This window comes from Vidua chalybeata, chromosome 7, assembly GCF_026979565.1.
Source record: "Vidua chalybeata isolate OUT-0048 chromosome 7, bVidCha1 merged haplotype, whole genome shotgun sequence".
Lineage (NCBI taxonomy): Eukaryota > Metazoa > Chordata > Aves > Passeriformes > Viduidae > Vidua > Vidua chalybeata.
Genome location: NC_071536.1, coordinates 19,561,274 through 19,586,021, shown reverse-complemented (window position 1 = coordinate 19,586,021; position 24,748 = coordinate 19,561,274). Strand labels below are relative to the sequence as shown.

General features: G+C 41.3%; 3 protein-coding genes across 6 annotated transcripts in view; 2 read left to right on the top strand and 1 right to left on the bottom strand.

Moving 5' to 3' along the window:
* Positions 1 to 206: 206 nt before the first annotated feature.
* Positions 207 to 15,747, top strand: LOC128790618 (lupus La protein homolog). Of its 2 annotated transcripts, XM_053947527.1 has the most exons (14): positions 207 to 1,230; positions 2,826 to 2,978; positions 3,494 to 3,744; positions 10,043 to 10,117; positions 11,657 to 11,760; positions 11,928 to 12,102; positions 12,254 to 12,361; positions 12,452 to 12,552; positions 12,778 to 12,849; positions 12,933 to 12,975; positions 13,586 to 13,726; positions 14,092 to 14,275; positions 14,449 to 14,580; positions 15,294 to 15,747. In XM_053947527.1, exons 1-14 carry the CDS (start codon positions 210 to 212, stop codon positions 15,389 to 15,391), a joined length of 2,658 nt encoding a protein of 885 aa, XP_053803502.1. In that variant the 5' UTR covers positions 207 to 209; the 3' UTR covers positions 15,392 to 15,747. The 2 variants fall into 2 exon arrangements, with proteins under 2 accessions (XP_053803502.1, XP_053803503.1); XM_053947528.1 differs by lacking the exons at positions 207 to 1,230; positions 2,826 to 2,978; positions 3,494 to 3,744 and adding an exon at positions 6,791 to 6,865.
* On the bottom strand, positions 15,405 to 21,464 carry METTL5 (methyltransferase 5, N6-adenosine). 3 transcript variants are annotated; one of them, XM_053947538.1, is made up of 8 exons: positions 21,376 to 21,464; positions 19,314 to 19,435; positions 18,562 to 18,676; positions 17,967 to 18,148; positions 17,512 to 17,594; positions 17,176 to 17,227; positions 16,445 to 16,494; positions 15,405 to 15,517 (listed from the first exon to the last, which is right to left on the bottom strand). In XM_053947538.1, the coding sequence occupies exons 2-8, from the start codon at positions 19,420 to 19,422 to the stop codon at positions 15,464 to 15,466; spliced, it is 645 nt and encodes a 214-aa protein (XP_053803513.1). In that variant the 5' UTR covers positions 19,423 to 19,435; positions 21,376 to 21,464; the 3' UTR covers positions 15,405 to 15,463. The 3 variants fall into 3 exon arrangements, with proteins under 3 accessions (XP_053803513.1, XP_053803512.1, XP_053803514.1); XM_053947537.1 differs by lacking the exon at positions 21,376 to 21,464 and adding an exon at positions 19,790 to 19,890; XM_053947539.1 differs by lacking the exons at positions 17,176 to 17,227; positions 21,376 to 21,464 and adding an exon at positions 19,790 to 20,000.
* UBR3 (ubiquitin protein ligase E3 component n-recognin 3) overlaps positions 21,004 to 24,748 on the top strand; it is a 102,399-nt gene continuing 98,654 nt past the window's right edge. Inside the window, exon 1 of the mRNA XM_053947540.1 lies at positions 21,004 to 21,527. Coding sequence (XP_053803515.1) covers positions 21,082 to 21,527 — 446 coding nt within the window. The 5' untranslated portion in view covers positions 21,004 to 21,081. The remainder of the gene's footprint in view (positions 21,528 to 24,748) is intronic.

Genomic DNA, 24,748 nt, shown 5'->3' with positions numbered 1-24,748 from the left:
AGCTCCGGGGCGCGGCGATGGCCGCGGCCGGGCAGGAGGAGTACGCGTACCTCTACAAGGACTCCGCGCACCCCGCCGGCTTCTTGGCGGCGTTCCGGGCGTTTTACCTGGATGGGCTGTTCACCGACATCACCCTGCAGTGCGCTTCGGGGGTCATCTTCCACTGCCACAGAGCTGCCCTGGCAGCCTGCAGCAGTTATTTTAAAGCCATGTTCACAGCCGATATGAAAGAAAAATCCAAAGACCAGATCAGCCTTCCCGGGCTCAGCCATGCAGTACTGGAAGCTCTCGTGAATTACGCATACACATCACAGATCCAGATAACAAAGAGAAATGTCCAAAGCCTACTCCAGGCTGCAGACCTGCTCCAGTTCGTGTCAGTAAAGAAAGCCTGTGAGCAGTTTCTGGTAAGACACTTAGATACTGACAACTGCATTGGGATGCACTCCTTTGCTGAATATCATGATTGCTCCGAGCTGGAGAAAGAGTCCAGAAGGATATTGTTATGGCAGTTTGAAGAAGTGTGGAAGCAGGAAGAGTTTCTGGACATTGGCAAGGAGAAGCTCTCTTATATTCTCTCCAGGGAGAATCTCAATGTTCTTAAAGAAGAGGCAGCCATTGAAGCTGTCATTAAGTGGGTGGCACACAACGTGGAAGGAAGAATTGAAGACATCTGTGAAGTGCTGAGCTGCATCAAATTAGACATAGATAATGTGTATTTGAGGTCAGCTTTAAGCCTGCAAAAAAAATGCCGACTCAATGAGACTAAGATAAGGTCACTCATATATAATGCCCTGAACCTCAATCCCAAAGGTCTTTCCAGAAGATCCACAGCAGCCATGTATGTAATTGGAGGATATTACTGGCATCCCTTATCTGAAGTGCATGTTTGGGATCCTTTAACCAACACATGGGTCCAGGGAACAGAGATGCCAGATCACACCAGAGAGAGCTATGGGGTCACTAGTTTGGGACCAGACATATATGTGACAGGAGGTTACAGAACAGAGAGTATTGAAGCTCTTGACACTGTGTGGATATATAACAGCGAGAGAGATGAATGGACAGAAGGCTGCCCCATGCTCGATGCAAGGTATTACCACTGCGCTGTTTCCTTGAGTGGCTGCATTTATGCATTGGGAGGGTACCGAAAGGGAGCTCCAGTCCAAGAAGCTGAGTTTTATGATCCTTTAATACAAAAATGGCTTCCCATTGCAAACATGATCAAAGGTAGGTAAATTTTTGTATGGTGTCTGCCTCCAATGTCAATTCTTTTGTATTTGTCATTTTTAAGTGCCATGGAAACATTTACGATTTGATCTAAATTCTAGAGAAGTCCATGGGAATCTCCTATTAATGTTAGTGGGCTTTGGTTCAGGTCTTCGCTAGCCAAATGACCATAAGCATTCAAATGTTATGCTGGGCTGTGCCATAGAACAGGGGGTAGAAAAGTAAATGATATTCTCAGTTTAATTTTGCCTTCTTTCATGAGTAAAATTTCTATTCAAATTAGAAAGAAATCAGAAAACTACCCATAAGAGGTAGTTTGGATGGATATGAGTCCATTCAGCACACAGTCAAAGAGCAAGCTCCAATAAAGGGACTGTATTCTTTTGATATACGATTTTCCATGCAGTCATTTATAAACATGTCATAATTTAAAACTTCTTGCATGGAGTTCCCTCCTATTTCTGTGTATCATCTGTTCAGGATCCTTTGTTTAATCTCTAGTGTGAGAATAATGAAGAGCACTAATACCTGTTTCTAGCAGCCAAATTAGTGATGTACTAAAAATGTATAAATCACAGCCTAACCAAAGGGTATTGACTCTGAGATGAGCTCAGTTGGTCAGAGCCTGGTGCTAAATAATGCCCAGGTCGCGGGTTTTATCCTTGTATGTGCCATTCACTTAAGAGTTGGATTTGATGATCTTTTTGGGTCCCTTCCAACTCAGACTATTCTGTGATTATTTTGTAACAGTACTACAGTTATACATTTTATCATACGTTTTTATAAATGAATGCAAATATTTATAGTTAGTTATAAAAATTTACTGTAAGTTAATGCAACATAATATTTTTCTATGTACAAGAGAATTTTTGGATGTATATATAAAATAAAAAAGTAGGCTTTTACAACTTTCTCCATTGTTTGTATGTTTTCCTCAGACATTGCTAATACTTTTTATTTCCTTCAAAAGTAGAAATACTATGCTGATCCTATGAGTTACATATTGTATGCAGTTGTTTTGCCCATTTTTCATGAGTGTGAAACTACTTAGGTGCTCAGACCCCCCTTTGCTTTATTTCGTTTTGTTGTCCTAGAGACAGAGTTAAAATGGCTCCATTCTGTCTGTGTCCTTGTTTATACAATAGCTTCATTAATAATATTATGAGAATGACTAAAAGTATCAGAAAAGATACCCCGAGACACTGAACAATCTCAAATCCCATTGTCTGCTCTTGCCATCTAAGTGATTTTTAACAACTCTAACTTAGTGAAACAGTGAAACTAATTGCCTATTCCAAAATCAGTGAGACAATGTGACTTTACTTACTGCCTAAAAATCCTGTGAACTATTGGGTGGCTGTATTATGTGCAATATATATTGGTTACTGCAGTTTTATTTAGTCATTCTTGACTTATGCTGGTCTCTTGATAAATCTATTTTATTCACATTCAGTTAAATACTTGCATGTAATGTTAATATAAGCATATAATGTTAATAAATATTAATAAATCATTTGAAATGGAGTTATGGATGGAAGAGACCATTGTTATTGCGTGCAGTCTGAATGCATGTTTGACTTTCACACTGTGAACAGGAGTTGGAAATGCCACTGCCTGTGTCCTGCATGAAGTCATCTATGTCGCTGGAGGTCACTATGGGTACAGGGGAAGCTGCACCTACGATAAAATCCAGAGATACCATTCAGCTAGCAATGAGTGGAGTATAGTCACCACAAGTCCACATCCAGGTAAATAATTTCTCTAACAAACATAGAGCTTGATTTAATTACTTGTACCTGGGAGTCCTTAAGCCCAGTTAGGGGTTTTTGGCATATTCCTAATTAAAAAAAAGAAATAGCTGCAGGGCAGCAAGGGCTGTTTCCAAACTCTGAAAGTGAAAAGGAAGACCTTCTTCAAGCATCTGTTCTACAGAAATCACTATATAAATATAAATAAAATTAAGGAATGTCCACATTCCATTAAATAATATAACTTTCTGTAAAATCTAACTATTCATTGACATTTGGTAAAAATTATTTATGTTACTTTTAAAGGGGTATTCTCTATGTTCTACATCTGATAATAGTAAGTTTTTAAAGCAATTTTCACTGAGTACTGGTGCTGTAGTGTAGCAGAAAATCCTGAGGTGTCTCCTTAGCTCAATGAGGACATTCCATTCAGTGGTGCCCAATGTTTATCATGTATTTGCAGTTTAAGTTAATGTTATTGTGCTGAGTTGTACCGTATTCCTTTCTTTCTGAAGAGTATGGATTGTGTTCAATTACATTACAAAACAAGATCTATTTTGTGGGTGGACAGACCACGATCACTGACTGCTATGACCCAGAGCAAAATGAGTGGATGCAGATGGCTCACATGATGGAGAGAAGGATGGAGTGTGGCACAGTGGTTATGAACGGATGCATCTATGTAACAGGAGGATATTCCTATTCAAAAGGAACATACCTGCAGAGCATTGAGAAATACGACCCTGAGCTGAACAAATGGGAAGCAGTAGGTAATCTTCCCAGTGCTATGCGGTCACATGGCTGTGTCTGTGTGTATAATGTGTAAGCATTTAATTTACATCTTGCTGTTACAGAAAGCAGCAGATGCAGTATTCAGAACAGTACTGATTACCTCATGAGGGGTTGTCCAATACAATCACTTAGTGCATGTTGTTAATAACTAGATATAATTTGTTCTCATTTTAAACAACTCAGAAACATAAATGTGGCAACAAGATTTCCATATATTTTTCAGTCCAATCATTCTTTGTCATGGAAGTTCTCAGATTGCTCTCTTATAATACTTTGTACAGCAACATAGGAACTACTGTGAAAAATGGATTTGTTTTTGTTAATCACTGGATGAAACTATGACTTGGTGCTAAGATGAGAAAAGCCAAACAAAATACAGTTCTAAGGACTACTGGCCTTAAGATGAAATACTTGTATTCTGAAGGTAGCTGTAGAAATGGATCATTGACACAAGCTAAGTGTATGGTATATGCAGAGCAATATCACTGGGATAACTAGGTTATCAGATTCAGAAATGGGCTTTTACAGGATGCCTCTAACTCTACCTTCAAGTGCCAGAGCAAAGAGCTTAGGCTAGGAATGAGGGAAGAAATGTTGGTAGTAGCCCCAGAGCACGGGCCAAAAGCATGCACTAGTTTTCCAGAAGGAGAAGTAGAAGGGCATTTCTCTCTGCCGTTTTCACACTCTTTGACATTGCCAATGAGAAATGAAAAAAATACTCTGCAAGGCTTTGCAATGAGATCTTTGGCTGATGCACAGGTATTTGTAGTTTGGGTGTTTTTGTGGGGGGAGGGCTGTTCAGAGAAAAGCCTTAATGTGTTAACTCTTTTTTAATATCAATTCAAGATGTGTGCCTGTGTGGAATGGAAGGAGGAAATGAGAGAGACTGGAAAATTAACATCTGCCTGAGATTCAAACTTCTCTGTTTTGTTTACTGTCATTTGATCTTTTTTAAACTGCGACTTGAGAGGTAACAACTAAAGGTAACAACTAAAGAAACTTGTCAAAGTATGTTATGCATGAAGAAAAAACATGATCTATAGGATTGATTTATTTATTATTTCTCTCAAAACTAAATATGAGATCTTCAAATTCTGTGTAGAAAGTGGATTTTTGTGAAGTGATTTACAGACAAACATATCACACTCTGTGGCCTGACAGTGGTGATCCAAATGAAGAAATGCTTTGGGGAACAGAGAAGGCTCTTTTAGCACTGATCCCCCAGTCCAGTTTATAAAATGACTGCAGAAACAGCTGTTAGACATTGGTGTGAGAGGCAAGGACAACACAGGGCTGCCATAGGGTGTGGTGGGAACTTCCCACACCAGCACTGCCATCTAAAAAGAAATGTAGGTTTCATTGGATTTTTCACAGGACTTTTCCAAGCAGTAAGCTCTGAGTTTATAATATTTCTTTTGCATGTTCAGCTTTTTTTTTTTTTTTTTTTTTTTTTTTTTTTTAATTCTTTCACATTTTTATGCTATTTCTGACTTGCATTTGACTGCTGGTAGCAGGTGGCACTCAGCTCTGGCTTTGATGTGAAGTTCTGTGGTGTATATGTACACCACAGATATTTTCATATGTTGCCTCACTATGTCAGAAGCTTGTGTGTGTGTTCAGTGTTTTGATTTGTTACCCATCTCACTGACATCCGTTTAGGGATCCGGTGTAACTTACAGGAAGACTCTAAAGAGGGGTGGAGAATTGAACTCCGAGGCTGTTTAAAATGTGTGGGACAAGCAGGTGAGCAAGAGATAAAATGAATTTGCTTCTCCTGGAAATCTCCACAGCTGACAATTGCTCAATGGCAAGTGGAGATTGAAAGGACAACATCACGAGAACATTAAGGTGATCTTTGTATTGAATGAAACCACATTGAACTCAATGTGTTTGTGTAATTTTTAAGTGCAGATTATGTACCTGTGAAGCTTCATGTTTGTTGAAAAACACAAGCATAGAACAGCTGCTTGTGGCTGGCCTTGAGGTTCATTCTGGCCTGTATCCTGTCACCAGCAGTCATGAGTCATTGAAAGGATCTAAGAACAAGGTGAGGACTAACAACCAAACCCCTCAGCATCCACTTGCCAACTGCTTGTAAACTAGGTGCTTGATGGCTTGATGTTCCAGGGCTGGAGCACAGGCACAGGAAGCTGGACTCTGCTTTGTGCCCCTGGGCATCCTGCAGGCAAGCAAATGCTGCTTTTTGGCCTCACTGTTAAGTGCAAAGTGGAAAAAAAGCCTTTAGTTCTCCCCTGTCAGGAAAGCATTTGTTGGTCTGGCATAAATAAAAGTCAAAGAAATTACTGCTTAATACTTCAGTTGAATCCTAATTTCTCAGAGATTTTCAATGCATTAGAATAAATGGAGAGAAGAATAAGTTCAGACTAATGATTAAATTTCAACTGGTGCTATTTTTCACAATAACCTACCATGCCCTTTTAAATTAACTCATGTAGCACATCCCAAGCTGTGTTACATTCAGGTCTTGGGCACAGGCAGGAAAATTAACTCAGCAAGAGGAATAGGATTCTGACCTCTGGTCAGGAGCCTACAAGGAATCTCTTAGCCATCTGTGTAGTATGTTTTTAAAAACAGTTGAATGTAAACACTGAATTATTGTCCTACTGGACCTGTACTATGGTAGACACTGTTTTACTGTTTCACCTATAAACTAGAAAATTAAGTAATGTGGAAGTCGAATCGATTGTAAAGTCAATACTATTGCTTAAAATTTTTACTTCTGTGATTCCCGTGTTTGTAGCACTATAGATGCCCACAGTACATCTGTAGTGTTTAAATGAATGTTTGCAATACTTAATAAATGTGACTATACCACCACTGTACAAATTCAAGTTGATACTTTTTGTTCCCAGTGCACAAAGGCTGTGAGCAGAAAGGTTGAACGGAATCCCCGCACGCGCGGCCCTCACGAGCGCGCGCGCTCCCGGCGCCGGGCGGGGCCGCGCTGTGGCCCCTCCCCCTCCCCGCCCCGGAAGTGGCGCGCGCGTGAGGGGCGGGCGGGCCGCGGGGGCTGCTGGGCTGCGCGGCGCCGACTCGCGGTTTCTGGAGCGGCGGAGCGGGGCCCGAGCGCGCAGGTTCGTGTCGGGCGGTTCCCGGGGGGCGCCGCCGCTCGGGCGTGCCCCGCCGGGTCCGGCCCTGCCGGGGAGCGCCGGGGCAGGGCTGGTGGCGGGGCGCGGCGGCCGGGCCGGGAGGAAGGCGGGGAGGGTTCCCGGAGCAGGGCACCACGTGCCGTCTCTGCCCCGGCGGAGGCGCGGAGCGGGCCCAGCCGTGCCGCTGCCGCCGCGATCGCTTCCTGCCAGCAGCGCTTCCCGCCGGCAGCGCTTCCCGCGGCGCTCGGTGCGCGCCGCGGGGCTCGGGCTCTGCCGCGGAAGCGAAGCCGGCATCGCTCCCGCCGCGGGAGCCGCGCCCGGCCAGAGGGCAGCGCTCCCGCTCCGGCCGGGCAGAGGTGTCCGCTGGGCGGGAGGCTGGGCCACGGCTCCCGGGGCTGTCCGAAGAGGGGTATCTTGCCGCTGCAGGCAAGCAAAAGTGTCAACAGCCAACTGATGGTCTCCGGGCACAGTTCAGGGGCCGACATTTCAATTACTTAAATAGAATTCTTTTTCATACATTGCACTGATTATACTCAAAGATCTGTTAAAGCTAACGTCTGTGAAAATGTGTGGCTGTAATTAATCCTTACCCTTAAATAAAAACCAGGCTCAAACCTCTTATGCAGAGATTCCTGAAGGAGGCATAATATGAGTAACAAATTCATGTTACCTTATCAGGAAAGCTTTCTTATTTAAAAAAAGCTTTTCACTCTATTACAGTAATAATAGAATAATCAGCCTGCAACTAAACTCTGTTTAGAGCTCGAAATTAAATTTCTGGCAAGAGGAAAATCTACTTGAGAGTTCTTTTGGGATGATCTAGCTAATACAATGTAGGATCTAATTGTTCTAGTTACGGGGTTGACTGTAATTGTGTATAATTTAAACCTAATGACTACTTGCTTTATTTTAACCTGTTTTTTTATGTTTCATGTGGTACTGATACAGACTTTTGGCATATGGAAGGAGCAAGTCAGTATAGCTTATTAAGCTTTTGTAGGATTTAGCATGAAGTTCAGACTATGATTGCTGTTCATTGGAGCTTTTTATCAGTCTTCACTGCTGCACAGCAACTGAAAACCATTGATCTGGAAGTTGTCTTGTGCCAAATGACTGAGCTAAAGAGTCTGAAGTGAGCATGTGCAAAGGCTAGAATTTCTCTTAAATTAGAAGGCTGCTTCTGCTTTTCTTCTAAATAGGTTAGAGCTCAATCACTGAACTGAATTCAGTGCATGGCAAGTTTGAGTCTTTCTTAGTCTTCCCTATTAAGACTACGAAGTTTGTTACTTGCAGCTGAAAGGATGCTTTTTAGAAAAACTTTTCCATGTATAAGACTTATGCTAAAGAACTTGTCCAAAGTCTTGTCTTGGATCATGCTTTTGGTATTAACCTCGAAAACACTCCTAAGGAAGTAGACTTTGGTTTTTTCTCTTCTTAACAGTGAAGCTGAGCCTTACGTGGAAATTGAATTTTTGGTACCTGGGCTGATGCAGACTGGGACAGGAGTCAGAGACTGCTCTGTAGATTGCTGTTAAATTAGATCAAATTTGGGTATAATGTAAAATAGAACACTGATTTCTCTCACAAGCAGGGTGTGAAGACAGTACCAGCACCTGAATAGTGGTGAAGCATTAGTCTCCTGTAATCAGGGTGGCTCATGTGGGACATCTCTGAAGTAACTGCAACTTTCAGCTTGGGTGCTCTGGCCTGGGTTTTGTAAAGTGCTTTTTGGATAAATGGATCCCACTCAGCATAGCTGGCAACTAACACTTGCTGAAATCATGCTTTAAAGAGTGTTACAGTGTTAGGTACAGGTGCAAGCACAGCACCTTTCAAGGCTGTCAGTGCTGAAGAATTACAAGTAAGTTCCAAGGACTGAATGTGGATTTGAGATCAGGAAGAGGAGGAAATGGGGATACTGCAGACTGCAGTAGGCTGAACAGTTACTGGGGGATTAAACTACTAAAATAAGAAGATAAGGCTGCCAGTGGGGCATTCTGATGAAGAACATAATTTCCTGTTACAAGGGTACCTCGGGGGAGTTTTCCCTGCTTCTGTGTTGCCAGTCATCTAAATGCTCTGAAAGCTGTTACTGCCCTGCAAGTAGCAGAAGAGCAGAAGATGTATGGTCAAATCTCCCAGTAAACCATGCGAGACATGAGTGCAAAATCTTTGCCAGCAGCCTTTGTGATCACAGATCTATGAATTGGGATAGCACAACCAAGAAACCTCTTTATCTTCTGTTGCTGGATTTAAAAAGTGTGTTAGTGCTCAAAGGGAGAAAAGAAATCTCTGCTTCATAGTTCAAAACTGAATTCAAACTAATTTCTGACAGCTTCATAAAGCTACATTTTTTCCTCAAGGATTAATCTTCACACTCTATCCTTATCTTAAGAGCTACTGGATAGAAAATGTTCTGTTAATGTTCTGTTAATGTTCTGGCCAGTAGCTGCTTTCATAGTGACTGCATCTGATGTACTGGGGTTATACACTTGTGCCAGTTAGGTAAAGTTACTTCCAAGTTAAAATGTCTTATGTTATAAAGATACTTGATTCACTATTCAAGCAGAACTGCAGTAAAGACATATTTGTAAAGGAGAGAATGAGACATCTCAAGGATGTGTCAGTAAATGCAAATGTTTTCATTCCATCCTCCAGTAAGTTCTGTAAACTTTCAAAAGATTAAACAGGAGACAGAAACTTGAGAAACATTTTCTCATGATACCTATGTAGGAATTGAACATTTCTGTGATTGTTTTGCCTAGTGATGAGAGGTTGGATTTGACTTAAAAAACAAATGTTGCTGGCTCTCAGTTTGGTTGTTGTTCTAAACTGAAGATCTGTGCCTAGAAAAAGATAAATTACAAATAAGGCTGAGAAGTGTCAGCATTTCCTAAATTTTATCTTGACTGCTGAATGCCAAATGCTGCCCTAACAACCAAAGTGAAGGGATTTTTTTTCCCCCAGTTGTTTCACAGTTTCCCCTTGGAGTTCTGCAGTCATGTTAATAGTTGCTTCACAAACATAAATGTATGGCTAATGAACTTGGCTGTTACCTTATTTAGATGAGGCTGCAGTGAAATGCAATGCTACATAAATGTAAGTCTGTAGAAAGTACTATTCAAAACTTAGTGCTTTTGCTCTTTGTTCTCTTCAAAACAGCTGGTAAAAATGGCTGAAAATGGAAATGGTGAAAATATGTCTATCTTGGAAAGCAAAATCTGTCAGCAAATTGAGGTGAGTTCAGTTTGCAGTTTGGGATCTGGACTGAAGTGTTTTGGGGGCATTCATAGGCAGGGGCTTGGCTATTTGGAAGTTAACTTTATTGGAAGTTAATTCAGCTCTTTAAAAAATGTCACAAGTCTGTAAAAGGTATTTAATACTTTAGGATAGTCATGACTGTAGTTTAAGTTGGAAGCTATACTTGTCTAGAGTTGCTTGTAAGAACACCATTACATAACAGAAAAAGTTTAATTTGCTAGCGTTTTAGGTGCTATAGCAAGTGAATCATTAAACAATTTACTACCATGTTTGCTGGGGTTATTCTACCTGTGCATATAGGAGGAGAGTGCATTTTAATTCTATGTGCCTTAATTTTTGTGGGGAAAATATCCTCCTCCTTGGGACTCTCTGCTGGTCAAAATATTAGCACATTGCATAACTTGCTATTACGATTTACTGCTTTGTAATTTATTGCTACAAATTCCAACTAAACTTATATGCCTACTTTGGATTAACTCTTTGTCTCTCTAGAGGCTTGGAGGGTTACCCTACAACAAAAAACCTGAGCTCATTGCTTTAAATGGCATGTAGAACAAAACTACTTTCCTGAAGGACAAAAATATAGCTGCATGTGAATGCCCATTACCATATGGAGCCATTATTTATATATAACAAACAAACAAAATGTGGAGATTCCTCAACCTCTGTATTTTGTTGGTTTGTTATATATAAATAATTGACAAAACTAGACTTCTGGTAATGTGAGTTTGAGATGCACTAGAGGAAGAGGTATTGTTGTAAAACTTGCACAGACTTTTCAAAGCACCACGATATTGGTGAAAATATTCCAACTTACCTTATGGTTTCAAGTATTTGACCTTTGCTAGATGACTGCTAGTCAGGGAAAGAATCTGATTAACTTGTCTGTCTTGAACTGAGTTGTCTTCCCATGCCAGAACAAGATTGAAATAAGAACATAATAAATAAAATAAAATTAAAAATTAAGTATAAAATAATGATTTCTTTATCTTATGGTGTTTTCTTGAATGAGACCTAGAAATTCCAGTTTGTGTGTATGCTTTTGTAGTATGCAAATACAATATTCTTGCATACATACTCCCTAAATAAGGAGTACAACCTGAATATGCTGGTGACAAATGTAACTTTTGCCTCTGCAGTGCTTGATCAAGGTGACGAATGCTTATCATGTTAACAAAATGAGCTTTGCTCCTTTCCTAAACATTCCTGAAATCTCTCTTTGCCTCATTAATTCTATTGGATGAAACACTGTTGGTGTTGGGGTTGGTTTGTTTCTGGTGGTTTTTACAGCTTATACATTGCAGCTGACTTTTTACAAAGTATCACATTAAAGCAGGAAGTAATAATTTCAGAATTCTCAATTGTTCAGAGAAATTAATTAATTAATTTAAAAAATTAATTAATTTTGGTATGTCTCAATCTACTGCAGTAAGCTGTTAGACAAAAACAAGCTTTTAAGACTGAAAATTTAAACACACATCTCTCTTTCCTCCTCTTCCCCCTTCCTTTTTGCAGTACTATTTTGGCAATCACAATCTACCAAGAGACAAGTTTCTAAAGGAACAGATCAAACTAGATGATGGCTGGGTGCCTTTAGAAGTAATGATCAAATTCAACAGGTAAAGCAAAGTACAACTAATGTGGATAAAAGAGTAACTTTCAGCTACTCATCTCTTTTTGGGGCCAAGTGTTCCTGATGTGCATTTACGTTCCTCATCTCTTTTTTAACATCTGGCTTCAGTTTTGGCTGTGTATTTGTAATAACCTCTGTCTGCTTACTCAATAGGTTAAGTCGCCTTTCAAAAGATTTTGGTGTTATTGTAGAAGCACTGAGAAAATCCAAGACTGGTTTAATGGAAATAAATGAAGACAAAACTAAAATCAGAAGATCTCCAAATAAACCCCTTCCTGAATTAAATGACCAGTATAAGGCTGCAATTAAAAACAGATCTGTATATGTTGTAAGTAAATATTTCTTTACTTTGTGCTGTCCTGCATGACTTTAACTGATAACCATTTGAGAGTAAAGCTTGAATTAATTCGTACTATAGAGGTTATAATTTTTGAGAGTCACTTTGTGGCATACAATTGAAGCTCATTGCTGTCTTGCAGAAAGGCTTTCCACTAGATGCTACTCTTGATGATATCAAAGAATGGCTTGAGGATAAAGGTCCAGTTGAAAATATTCAAATGAGGAGAACATTGCAGAGAACTTTTAAGGTAATGATGAGCATTTAGACCAGGGGTAGGGATCCCTCCTCGACAACATTCTGTTCAGTTACTCTAACAATATCTCTTATCATTTAACAGGGCTCAATATTTGCAGTTTTTGATAGTGTTGAATCTGCTAAGAAGTTCACAGAGATACCAAATCAAAAATACAAAGACACAGAGCTGATAGTACTTTTCAAGTAAGTCCACTTAACTGATATATGAATTAACAGTAGCCAGGGTGGATTTACACAAGAACCTGGCTTGGCCTGAGAAGTTTTTCATGCTGTTGTACATCGATAGATGTACCTTTGGAGACAGAGACATAGCATCTCAACTTGGAAAAATAATTTTAACTGTTTTACGTCTACTGCTGTCTTACAAACTTATTATAACAGTATATTTTAACTTGTATTCTATTGAAGGGAAGAGTATTGTACAAAGAAGAATGAAGAAAGGAAACAAAACAAAGTAGAAGCAAAAGCAAGAGCTAAACAGTGAGTTATTGCCAATCAAAGTGTGTGTCTTGCTTGCCTGACCATGCTTGAACTGACTCATAATTAATTTAACTTTTTTGCAGGGAAAAAGAAGAAAAGCAGAAACAAGCAGCAGATGCTGAAATGGTATGGGTTTCTTAAATCACCCACATTTTATAAAGCTAACATGGAATAGTCTGTTTGAAATGCTGTAATATAGAGCACTTTCTAGAAAGTCACTTCAGCTTTTCCAACTAACTTAGACTGTTTTGTCATGGTGTTTTAATATTATTTTCAATAGACTCATTTTGTGTAAAGGCTCATGTCCTGAATTTACGTTATTAGGCATGTTTGCCTGTTCCGAGTGTTCCTGGATGCATCATTGAGATGATGGTTCTTCTATGGTATTTAAAGGATCCATTAAGGATTTCATCAGTATTATGTAAATATTCAACCTAACAGCCTTCAGAAGGCTGTTTTGTAAAATTCAAAGAGTGTAATTAATATGGGAAGGGAGTCCTAAGTTCCATAAAAGTGTATCACAGGAAGCAAAGAAAACTCAAAGGAGGGGACACACACTGTACAAGACTTGGACATCAGCAGAACTAGGTTATGTAGGAAAAATGCTTGAATTAGTGTAACTTCAACTGCTTATTTATTGCTATCATGTTTAATAGATGCAATAAATTGAGGGGGGAATATGAATATTCAAACTTGACTCTTCAGTGATAATGTGGAGGTTTTTAATTTTATTTAGAAGTCTCTGGAAGAAAAGACAGGATGTCTTTTGAAGTTTTCTGGTGATCTAGATGACCAAACGTGCAGAGAAGACCTCCATGATGTGTTTTCTGGTCACGGAGAAATCAAGTGGATACACTTTGTTAGAGGTGCGAAGGAGGTCAGTAATCTTAGGAAAGGACTTAAGGTCTCTGTACTGAAGTTTGAAAATGAATGATTAAATGTTTGTTATGTTATCAAGTAAGTTATTGTCTTGTGAAATTGCAGAATAGTTAGAGAATTAAAATTTTTCCTTAACTTCTTTCAGAAGAAGAGATAAAGGTTCAGCCTTGTTAGCTGATAAGGTCAAAACTAAGAATGTTCATTAGCACAGTCTGTGGGCTTTGCTTCAGTCTAGACATGTTTTACAATCATACAAGAGTAATGAATTTGCTGAGGCACTCAACAGGATATATTATTGTTCATTGTTCTAGCTGAATGTTTTTGCAGTAAGATTAAAATGTAAATGCCACTCTTCTTTTAAAGGGAATTATCCTATTTAAGGATATTGCCAAAGAAGCTCTGGAAAAAGCCAAAGCAGCACATAATGGGAACCTGCAGCTCCGGAACAAGAACGTTGCATGGGAAGTGCTAGAAGGAGATGCAGAGAAAGAAGCTCTGAAAAAAATCCTGGATGATCAGCAGGAATTGCTGAAACAGAAAACAAAAGGTTCTCCCTCCCCTTATTAATTTAAGCCTTTATAATGGCCTAGAATTGGTGGATAAAATTCACTCTTAAGTAGTCGATATAAACTACATACTGACCTTAACTGTAAAGCAGTCTCTGTAGCTGGCCGATTAAAAGACAAATGATACGAAGTTCCTGATCTTTTATCTCCACAGGGCGCAAAATTAAAGGAAAAGGAAGAGGGGGAAAGATGCCTCAGGGTGCACAAAAAGGAAAAGTACAGTTTCAGGGCAAGAAAATAAAGTTTGAGAATGACGAAGAAGATGGTGAAAACAATACTAAAACAGGTATGTCATTCTGTGCACTTGATGCAGCTTATTCAGTACTTTTGCAGAAAGTAGCTCCACATACTCATGTTTCTTACAAATGTTTCAGATTTGGCTCTGCTTTGTAGCATTTCTGCCCTCCTGACAGTATCTGCCTTAGGAGTCTTGTGCTTGATTCCTTCCACAACTGTCCAAAAAGCATATTAAGATAACTACTAGGTAGATAGTAATTATCAATATAGTAGTATATAGATATGGCTATACTGCATGGTTGTTTAAAATGTTATGCATTGACACGGTGATTGTCAGCAGCATTACACAACTGTACAGACTCAGTATCTTGAGTGGTGGTTTTTTTTTCCTTTAAGGATATGAAAGATTTAATAGTTCAGCCTGTCAGTATTTAGCTTGGAGCAGAGGAAGAGCTAAGTTTCTGTTCATTACATATAGCACCTGCTTAACTAAAACCCAGTAAACGCTACTCCTGGTAGATTCTACGCCTTCATTTGCTTACCTGCCCTCCTGCTGTGGAGTTAGACAGGGGTGAAGCTCTTCAAATGGGGCATTTTAGAACATCTAAAAGCTTTAGTCACAGTAATAAGCAAACCCTCTAGTGGAGCTGTGGCTGTAGATAACTGGAACTGAAACTTTACGTGGTGGGAAGAGTTTGGGTTTTTTCAGATTTCAGGCAAAGCTTTCCTTTACCCTAAGTGACTACATATTCAATCTTGCAGAACCAGCAAGTCCCAAGAAGAGACCACTAGAAGAAACAGAAAAGGAGGAACCTGCACCAAAACAACTGAAAACAGAAAATGGAGATGGCAATCAGTAATACTAAAATAAAATAATTTTAAAAAATAGTGGTTTTATTGTTCCATTTTCAATAGATTTTTAAATACGTGCCTCAGTTCAGGACTTTTTTGGCAGAAAATCTAATGAAATCCACTTCAATGTCAACCTACAATTAGAGAAAAGTTTCATTTTATTGCGTTACAGCTTTTTTTTGTTTAAGAAGCATGCTTACTGCTAACATAAAACCCTGGAAAACTTTTCTATTTATAGTTTTGTTTATACTGTCAGATCTTCTCAATTTTTCTGGCATCACATTCAAATGTAAAAGGTTTTGGACTTTGTAATCTTGTGGTTATGTTTAATAGCAGCTGGTAATAAATTCAGAACTTAAAACTGCTTTCTGCTGAAGCCTGGTTAATACAGTATAATGTTTCAACTGTGAAGTAGCAAAGATAAGGACAGACTTAAATAATTTTAAGTTCAATTCACCAAGAGCATAGTCAGCAGCTGATTAAAGCTTCTGTTCTTTGCTGTTCCACATACTTAACTGTTCAACTATTGCTCACTCTCCTCTCTACTTTCCTTATGGTAAAAGATGGGGATACATGGTTTCCAGGCCAGCATTTAGTAGCAAGGAACTTGCTGTGGGCTTAGGCTTCCATACTGTAGTGTCTTGACTGCATCTTTTAACAGTGGGGTGAAGTGCATGAGTTCCTCCTGCTATCCCCAGGCTGGCTCTGAAATAATGCTACTGCTGTAACATCCTTGTTACTGTGGCCTTCAGCACTGCATTCACTCAAGTCTGAGCTGCAGATAGGATTGAGCAAAGAGCTATTAGGAGTTGAGTCAAGGAGGCTACCCTTAGCTTTATCATATCTAACTGCAGTGCTGGCTTTAATCTTTGTGTATAGCTTTGACTGGCGTTACCATGATGCTTTTCCCTGTTGAGCTACAAAATGGAGTAACAGCAGTGATGTGACTGAATGCTGTGACCACTCTTCATCCAAGTACATATGGCCCTAAAATTTAAATTCCATTAAGGAGAATTTATTTACCTCAGTATTTTCTCAGTTATGTTGTTTTTTATACTTACTGATTTCTTCTTATGGAACTTGTATGATGCTGGTAAGTCAAACCTAAGTTCTGTGAAGAGTATAAAGGATACATGTTAGACTAGAATGGTAATCAAGTCACTTAAGCCCTACAGCCATGTAGTTCTCTTTCTAATGTCTGCATCTGTTCTGGCCTGTCATACCTGTTTTATCTCTGCACTACATGATGACTAAACATTGAAGTTGTCCACATCAGGCAGTTAAGTGGATGGCTGAAATGCAGTTGTGTTTCAAGCACTTGTGCAACTTCACATCTCAAGTTCTATGACTGTAAAAGCATCTGGCAGCTGGTTAGCAGAAGAACTAGGAAGATACTTAACTGGCGAAAATATTTAGGTGGCTAAGGACAGGATGCTTTTTTTGTGTGTGAGAACTGACTTGTGCTTTGCTTTTCTTTTTCAGCAACACCCTTAGAAGCAGTAAGAGAGGTAACTTCTGCTTGAAGACAAAATCTAGTCCAGGAACAAACCTAATTCTGCACAGAATACATATTTCTCAGAGCTTTATTAAGTGCCTGCTTGTATTCTAGCCAGGTAGCAAAAAATTTAAAAAAATAATTTTAAAAAGTCTGCTAAAGAGAGAAAGACCTGTGTCATTTCTGTCTTAAATCACACTTAAATTTATCTTGGGCTGTTATGACTGGCTGGTAGTGTTAGAGATAATGTAGAAAAAGTTTTGGGTTTTTTTTCTGTTAAAAATAAATATATATTACCTGCTAAGACTTCCATCTTCACTTCCCATTCTGCTGCTTTCTTTTGGATGTGCTACAATAGTAGATAATTTTAAAAGCTCATTTTTACACTATCTGTTTTATAAACACCTACACCTCTGCACTTAATCAGTCTCCTATGCTTTTGATTTTCAAGCCAAAGCATTAGATCACATAATTATCTTGATGTATGTGAGACTGCAGTTATTTGATGTAATTAGTATTTATCCCATACATACCCCACAAAGTAGTTGGCAAATCAGTGAAGCTACAGACATCTATATAGCCAAATATTTTGTTATCTGGTTAGTTCTTGCCCTGCTAAAATGAAGAACTTACCTGTCGTGTTGAAGTTTTGTGAAGGGAATATACAGCTGTTTTTGCCATTTGTAGAGCAGTTTTCAGAAAAATCATATCAATTCCTAAAAGAAAATTAAATTATTAGAATTGTTAAATGGAAGCTCAAAGACCTGCTTAATTTTTTCTGGAATAATAGCTACTTGAGAAACAGCACTGAATACATTAAGGTACAGAAAGTATTTCTAAAATATACTCAATTGCTTTAATAAAATAAAAATGATAGGGAGATGAAATATCTAGTATTGTTTATTTCAAACCCCAGTGACCGTTAGTTACAATGTTGAAGTTGCTAATCTTAGGAAGCTGATTCCAGATAAACAAAACATTAAGAAATTAGAATACGCAATTAATAAAGAAGGAAGATGTTTCATTGAAAGCATTTCCCTGGCTGTTTCGTTTGTGTTAATTTCTAACTGAGCTTCACAATTACCAACCTTTGTTATGCTTGGTACCAAATGGAGGGTTCATAATAACTGTGTCAAAAGTATCTGACATACTGTCAGATAAAGAACAGACGTCACACTGAACCATATTGACGTTTGTGAGCTCAAAGTCTTCAATATTGCTATTAAATGTTTCCAGTGCATCTGCATCTATGTCAAGCCCCACACAGAATCTATTGAGAAAAGAGTCACATATTAGTCTACTACAAACTAAAATGGTGTTTAAATTCTACAGTAAGGGATCTGTGTACACAACTTGTTTTATCTAGGAAATGTAACAAGCATACATAAAAAATTCAGTGCTGATAAAAATTCAAGTACTTCTGTTGCCCTTTCCCAAGTATAAATCTAAATTTTGTTAAGGAAGTTTCATGTGTTCATTTAATGCTTATGGGGAGAGCAAATGACTTCCAAACTCAGGACAGCTGTCCATCGTTATTGATGGTCAAAATTTGGTAAATAGCCTGATTATGCACCAGATTATAAATCCAAAATGTTTTAGTTCAGCATTGCTATGTTTTAATCTTACTTTCTACTCTTCTATGCCAGAAAGAAATATAACCAGAACTTAATATTAAATACTTACCCTGCTCCTAACATTGCACTTCCAATGCTGAGCATGCCACAACCACATCCTAAATCTGCAATTGTTTTGTTTTCAATATCATCAAAAGTATTATGAATTGTATAGAGCATACATGCTGGGGGAAAAAAAACCAAACAGGTCAATAATACCAAATATGTACATGATTAATCAAGAAAAGCTGTTTCTGTCTTCAGAAAACTCTTTAATTTTGCCCCTTTAGTTAAACTGATGTTCTCACTGCCTGTAATTCTCTTTTTCATTTATATGTGAAGAGTCAAAAACATTTTGACAAGTTACAAACTGTGGATCTTTGGCGGAGAGATAGAGCTTTAAGTATTGCTTGTGGAAAAAGTATGCCTCTAAACATTTTTGGGGAAAAACAATAGAAGGATATAAAATATGGAAAAGAGCATAATTAAGGTGTAGATGATTGTATAGTGTATATACACTTTTACTAGTTTTGTAGGTCATGACTCCATTTCAGCTTCTACAGTTACAGATTAAGATTGCTTCTATCACAACATTATCTATTAGATTAACTAATTTGATTTTTGGATTGGACATTGTCGTAGGTTGCATTCTTCAAACAAAGACTTTACCGGAATACCACTATACACATTCCTGTTGGATATACTTTCTTAACTACTTCTAGTATAAAGCCTGCAAAGGAGACAACGCAGTAGAAAAAAAAAAAAATTAATTAAAAGCGATGAATTGGTAAAAGAGAAAACAGTGGTGTGGGTCACCTCTACCTGCAATATGAGGTCTTGTTGGATACTGTTCAAGGAGTAGTTTTGGATTTTCAAAAGTATCAACTTGTTGAAGACAGCTTTCCAGTTCTTTAAGCTTCAATTTCTTCATGTTTATGTTTTAACTAAAGAAAATAACGTGTAATCAGTTACAACAATATAAATAAATACGTATGATCTTAAATTATTTCATACTTAAAATTCCCTGGTACACATCAGCATCTCCCGGGTGTTTTCAAGCTGCTGTTTCCCGGGACGCAGCTGGCGGCGCACCGATGATGGTGAACGAGCGCGGACCCGGGCGGCGGCAGCGCCTCTCCTCTCCGGCTCCCGGAGTTCAGGCCCTGGGCTCCACTTCTACTGCTCGGGCCCGCCCGCCGCTCAGCCTTAAGTGGGACAGGAGCTGAGCCCCAGCGACCGCCACCACCTGCACCGTCGGCCCCCTCCGCCGGCCCTCGCTCGCTACCGCGCCCACTCACCGCAGCTCGGCCGGGCCGGGCTGGGCCGGGCTGGGCCGGGCCGCTCCGAGCGCCGCCGCGCACTTCCGACGCGCCGCCCGCCCCCGGCGCGCACCGCCCCGCCCCTTCCCGGGCTGACGGGTACCTGCGGGAATGAAACGCCAGGGAACTTCCCCGTGTGTCGTTAAAAAGTGCGAGCTTTGGTCTCATGTATTATAAGCACGAGCTATTTTATTGCAGCCTTACGTGTCACGGCTGAGCGGTGCCTGAGAAACCGCCGGGGGACACACCTGGCAGCCCGGGCTTTCTCGGTGGTCCCGCTCCTGAGTGCCCTTAGGGACAGAACAAGGAACTGGAATTTGCCAGTGCGCTAGGAAAATCAGTCGTGGAGAGAAGAGTAACATTCGCCTGGAACCGCAACGCGACACAAGCCGCCAGCAGACGGGCAGCCATAGGAAACCCAGGCAAAGCCAGAAGAGAGGCAGCTGCCTCGAGGCCCGTAGCTGTCGGGTAGAAGGTTACTCTCATTTAGGAATAGATTTTTTCGTATAAGGCTTTCCATTGCATAGTTGAAAATCTATTTATCGAGGTTTAAAACCGCCGATCGGTGTGCGAAACACGCTAACTCGCACCCACATGCGTTTTCTCCTGGCAGCAGGGCGCAGGCAGCCGCACGCTGGTACCTCGGGGCGCGGCTCTGCGGACACCCCGGGGTGCGGTGCTACCGCCGGAGCCCGGCGCTGCTCTGCACCCCCAGCACACCCCCTTGATGGCAGCGAGGGCAGAACCACCGGCCCGAAGCCTCAGAGGTGCCTCCCACACTCCCCGCAGTTGCTCCTGCCCTCAAAGCCGCCACCACCTGAGCCCGGCGAGACCCTTGTGGCCAGGATACACAGGCGGCTGCAGGGCGTCTCACGGCAGCCGCTTCGCTGCAGGCACGGCTCGGTAACAAACGAGCTCCGCTGCCGTCGGGGCCGCCGGCCGGCCCAGGTGTACCCTCCATGCTCCCCGCGGCTGCCGGGACCCCGGGAACGTGAAGTTTCGGACCGGCGGGCGGCGACATTTGGTGTGGCGGCGGCGCGGGGCGCGCACCTGCGCGCTGGGAGGGCGGCGGGAGGGCAGGGCCGGAGGAAAAGGAGGGTGGTGTCAGGGGAGGGGAGAGGCGGTGTCGGGAGGGGGGCGCGGGCGGCGGGCAGGGCGCCGGTGCCGCGGCTATCGCGAGAGGGCGGCGCCGCGGGGCGGTGAGCGAGGGCGGCGGAGGGATCGCGGAGCCGGAGCCCGGCGCGGCCGTAACGGCCCCTCGGTGTCCCGTCATGGCGGGGGCCGGCGCCAGCAGCAGGGACAAACGGGCGACGGCGGCGCGGCTGAAGGCGGCGCTGGGCGGCGAGAGCGGCGCGGCGGCGGCGGCGGAGCTGCGGGCGCTGCTGGAGCGGGTGCTGGCCCCGGCGGCGGGCCCTGGCGGTGGCGAGGCGGCGGGCGAGGCGCTGGAATGGTGCCGCTGCCTGCTGTCGGGCGGAGAGCCCTGGGACAGCTTCGTGCAAGCCGTGCGGGCCTACGACCCCGCCACGCTATGCGGCCTGGTTTGGACCGCCAACTTCGTGGCCTACCGGTGCCGGACGTGCGGGATCTCGCCTTGCATGAGCCTGTGCGCCGAGTGCTTCCACCAGGGCGAGCACGCCGGGCACGACTACAACATGTTCCGGAGCCAGGCGGGGGGCGCCTGCGACTGCGGCGACAGCAACGTCATGCGGGAGGCCGGGTGAGCGCGGGGCGGCCGCGGCGGGGCGGGCGGGCACCTGCCGGTGGGGGCGGCCCCGCGGACGGCAGAGCTGTGCCCGGGCCGTGCCGGGAGCGCGGCCCCGGCCCGCAGCCACCCTGAGGGAGGGCAGTAAGTGAGGCCCCTGCCGCCTCCTGGGCCGCCTGCCTCCATCCCTGGCTGCGGCTCGGACCACGGGCTGAGCGACGAGTCCGCCGGGTTTGGGCAAGGTGGCTTTGTTGATGTGGGTGTGCCTTTTTTGTAGGACGTTCATGTGAATCTTGTTGCCCTTGCACCGAGTGCCAGCCTTCAGGGAAGTTGATAAGGCAGAGTGCATGGGAGGCAGTACCTGTCAGCTTCCAGCTAGCAGCCTTGGCCTAACACAGGTAGCCGTGAAGTCAAAATGCTTTGGGACAGCATGTGAGCAGATAAGCCAAAGTGAACAGATTGAGTAAGAGGAACGCATTTTTGTGTGATTTCACGGTCTGCAGTTCATTTTGCCACCTTAGCTTTAAATCAAGGAATATGGTAGCGCTTGGATGAATACAACAGGGCAGGGTTTTGTGGAAGTCAAAGGTCTTTTGTATTCTGACCTACTGGAGGCAAGACTGAAGTGCCTGGTCAGAAGAGGAGGAATCGGGTACCTCATTGAACCCTCCTTTGTTCTCACATGTACTCAATGGTGAAAGATCAGTCAACCAATTACTGGATGAAGGTGATACCTAGCCAGTAAACTTCAAATTTTACAATTGAGTGCCTTCTGGAGCTCCTTGTCTTCCTGTTGATTCACCAGGTAGCTAAAGGCTTCACCAGATGACAGTTTGGAGTGCTTGAATGAGGATTCTCTTCTGACAAACCTTCTGGAATAGTCTGTCTTGACAGTCTTAACCTGGATGAGATGGTATGCTGTTGAATTCTAAGTGTGGCATACCTAGCAGAAAACAGTCGGAACATAGAGAAGTTTTAAAACATTTTCCTTGGTTATTTTCTTGTTTTTGCAGATTTGCAGGCTATAACTCTGTATCATTCACTCAGCATATTAAGATTCCTTCTCTTTTTGCATTCCTACTTAGAGATTTCATTAATTCTGCTTTTTCTGTTTCTTGACTGTTGTTGCCTGGACTCCAATTCTTTGCATCTATAATCACTGTTCTCCTGCTGCAGGCCTTGAGGTGGCTTCAGTTCTTGTTTCTTATGCCTTTCTCACCTTTTCTTTCTCTTGCAATCTGCCTTCATCATTTATTCATTCTTTTTTGGTGGACTCTTTTCTTTTTGATAGACTTACTCCAATGTCAGAATTTTTTTCCTCCTTTTGTTTTCAGTAATCTTCAGTGGTTTCAAGTTGCTACTGCTGAACTGATTCTGTTTTTATCAGTTCTTCAGCTTCTGGTGATTCTGCTTTCTTCAGCATCACTGAAGTAAGAGTTTCCCATGATGTTGAGAAATAGGAAAAAAAATTAATACTACTTCTTCCACTGTTCATTGTGGAATAGACTTAGGGCTCCTCTTAGTGGCAGGATTTTAACAGAGCACACACAGATTGAGCTACTTTAGGGTGAATATTAAAATGACTTGTGATGCTGTGCTCATCCCAGACTGTATAGCTTTCATAGTTGTCTTTCCTTATTTTAAACAGTTTTCTTCTTGAGGAAATCTGGTTTAATAAAGAAGAAATAAAAAACGCTGTTAAATTTGCAATATAAGCAGATGCAAACCTCGAGGGAGTAACAATCTCATTTCTATGTACCCTACTTATTACTTTTAATGGTAGAATTTGAGAGTAAATTGTTTTGTTTGTGAGGTAGGTCCCTTTAGGAGTTTTGATCACTAAAGCTAAAGAATTGCATATTTGTTCAGAAACAACACTCGACATTGAACAGTAGATTTTTCCAGTCCTCTTGGACATATAAGGAAGGCAATACATGACAGCATATGGGGTGTCTGCATTTAATATAAGGTCACTTCTGCTTATGTAGACAAGAACTGATGTTAAGCCATTGCAATTAAGTGAACTAGAAACTTTGCTGTGCAAGACAAAGTAAAATAAGCTTAAACCAATATAAAAAAAAATAATGTGTGCAAACACACAGAGTTTGACCTATTGACTTGAATTGCTACAATGCAGCATGTTTAGGTAGTGTTTTAACTTTGTGTACACAAATCAAGTGCACAATTACAAAGGTAATGCTTTGCATGTCAAAGTTAGGAGGTGTTCATGGTGGACTTAGGAAACTGGAGTGTGTCTAGCCTGATATAACCTTGGCCACTACAGCCTAGGCTTCTATTAATAGCAAGGGAATCAAATGTGGAGCCTACTTACAAACTTTATCTACCATCTGTCTATTCAGATACAATTTTGTGTAGATGCTGTATATGACTATTATAGTAACTTTCTTTTGTTTCTGTTCTTGTTATCTGGTCTTCATATTATTTATTTGATGCAGCTCAAAAATACTGTTCATGAAGTCTTAGTTAACTGATCTGCTATAAAGGAAATCTCTCCAGTTTAGAATCTGGAATATGTTTTCATTGCCTTTAGGATGGCTACTGTAAATCTAGAGATGGTTTATCCTAGAGTATGAGTGTGTGTTAATCTTGTAGTACTAATTAAATATATAATTTGCTTTATAGGGATACCTGAGAGTTTTTTATTTCTGGTGCCTTTATAAAAAGAAGCTGGAATATAGCATAGTAGATGGATACTGATTTGCCTTATGTACCTTGATTTGCTTTAGGTACCTTGTGTAATTCTCATTTGTTTTAGAAAGATCAGATTGTCACATTTTTGAACCTTTTGATTTCCATGCAGATTTCAGTGTTTTTCATGTTTAAGTTAATTGCAGTTGGTCTGATCTACTAGACTGTAATGTAGACTTTAGAAAATATCCAAGTTTGTAAATGTAGCTGCATGTGAAAGCATCAAAAATTCTACCTGTGGCAAGGTTGAATAGATTTTAAAATCCATTGATATGTCAGGAGGCAGAAATAGTTTGTAGTTGTCTCCCATATGGTATCTAGCTATTTGCAAATGAAATTTAGCAAGTCCTTCAGAAGTAATTAATAATGTTCTGAAGAAGCAAAAATCTTCAGTTCTAAAGCATTTTGAATAGACATATGCTTATAGTTCGAATGAGTTCATCTGTTGGATTAAAAAAATCCCATGCAGTTGGACAGGGGAAAATTCAGACTGGAGTATTTTTTGGTTAGTAAATGGTCTTTTACTA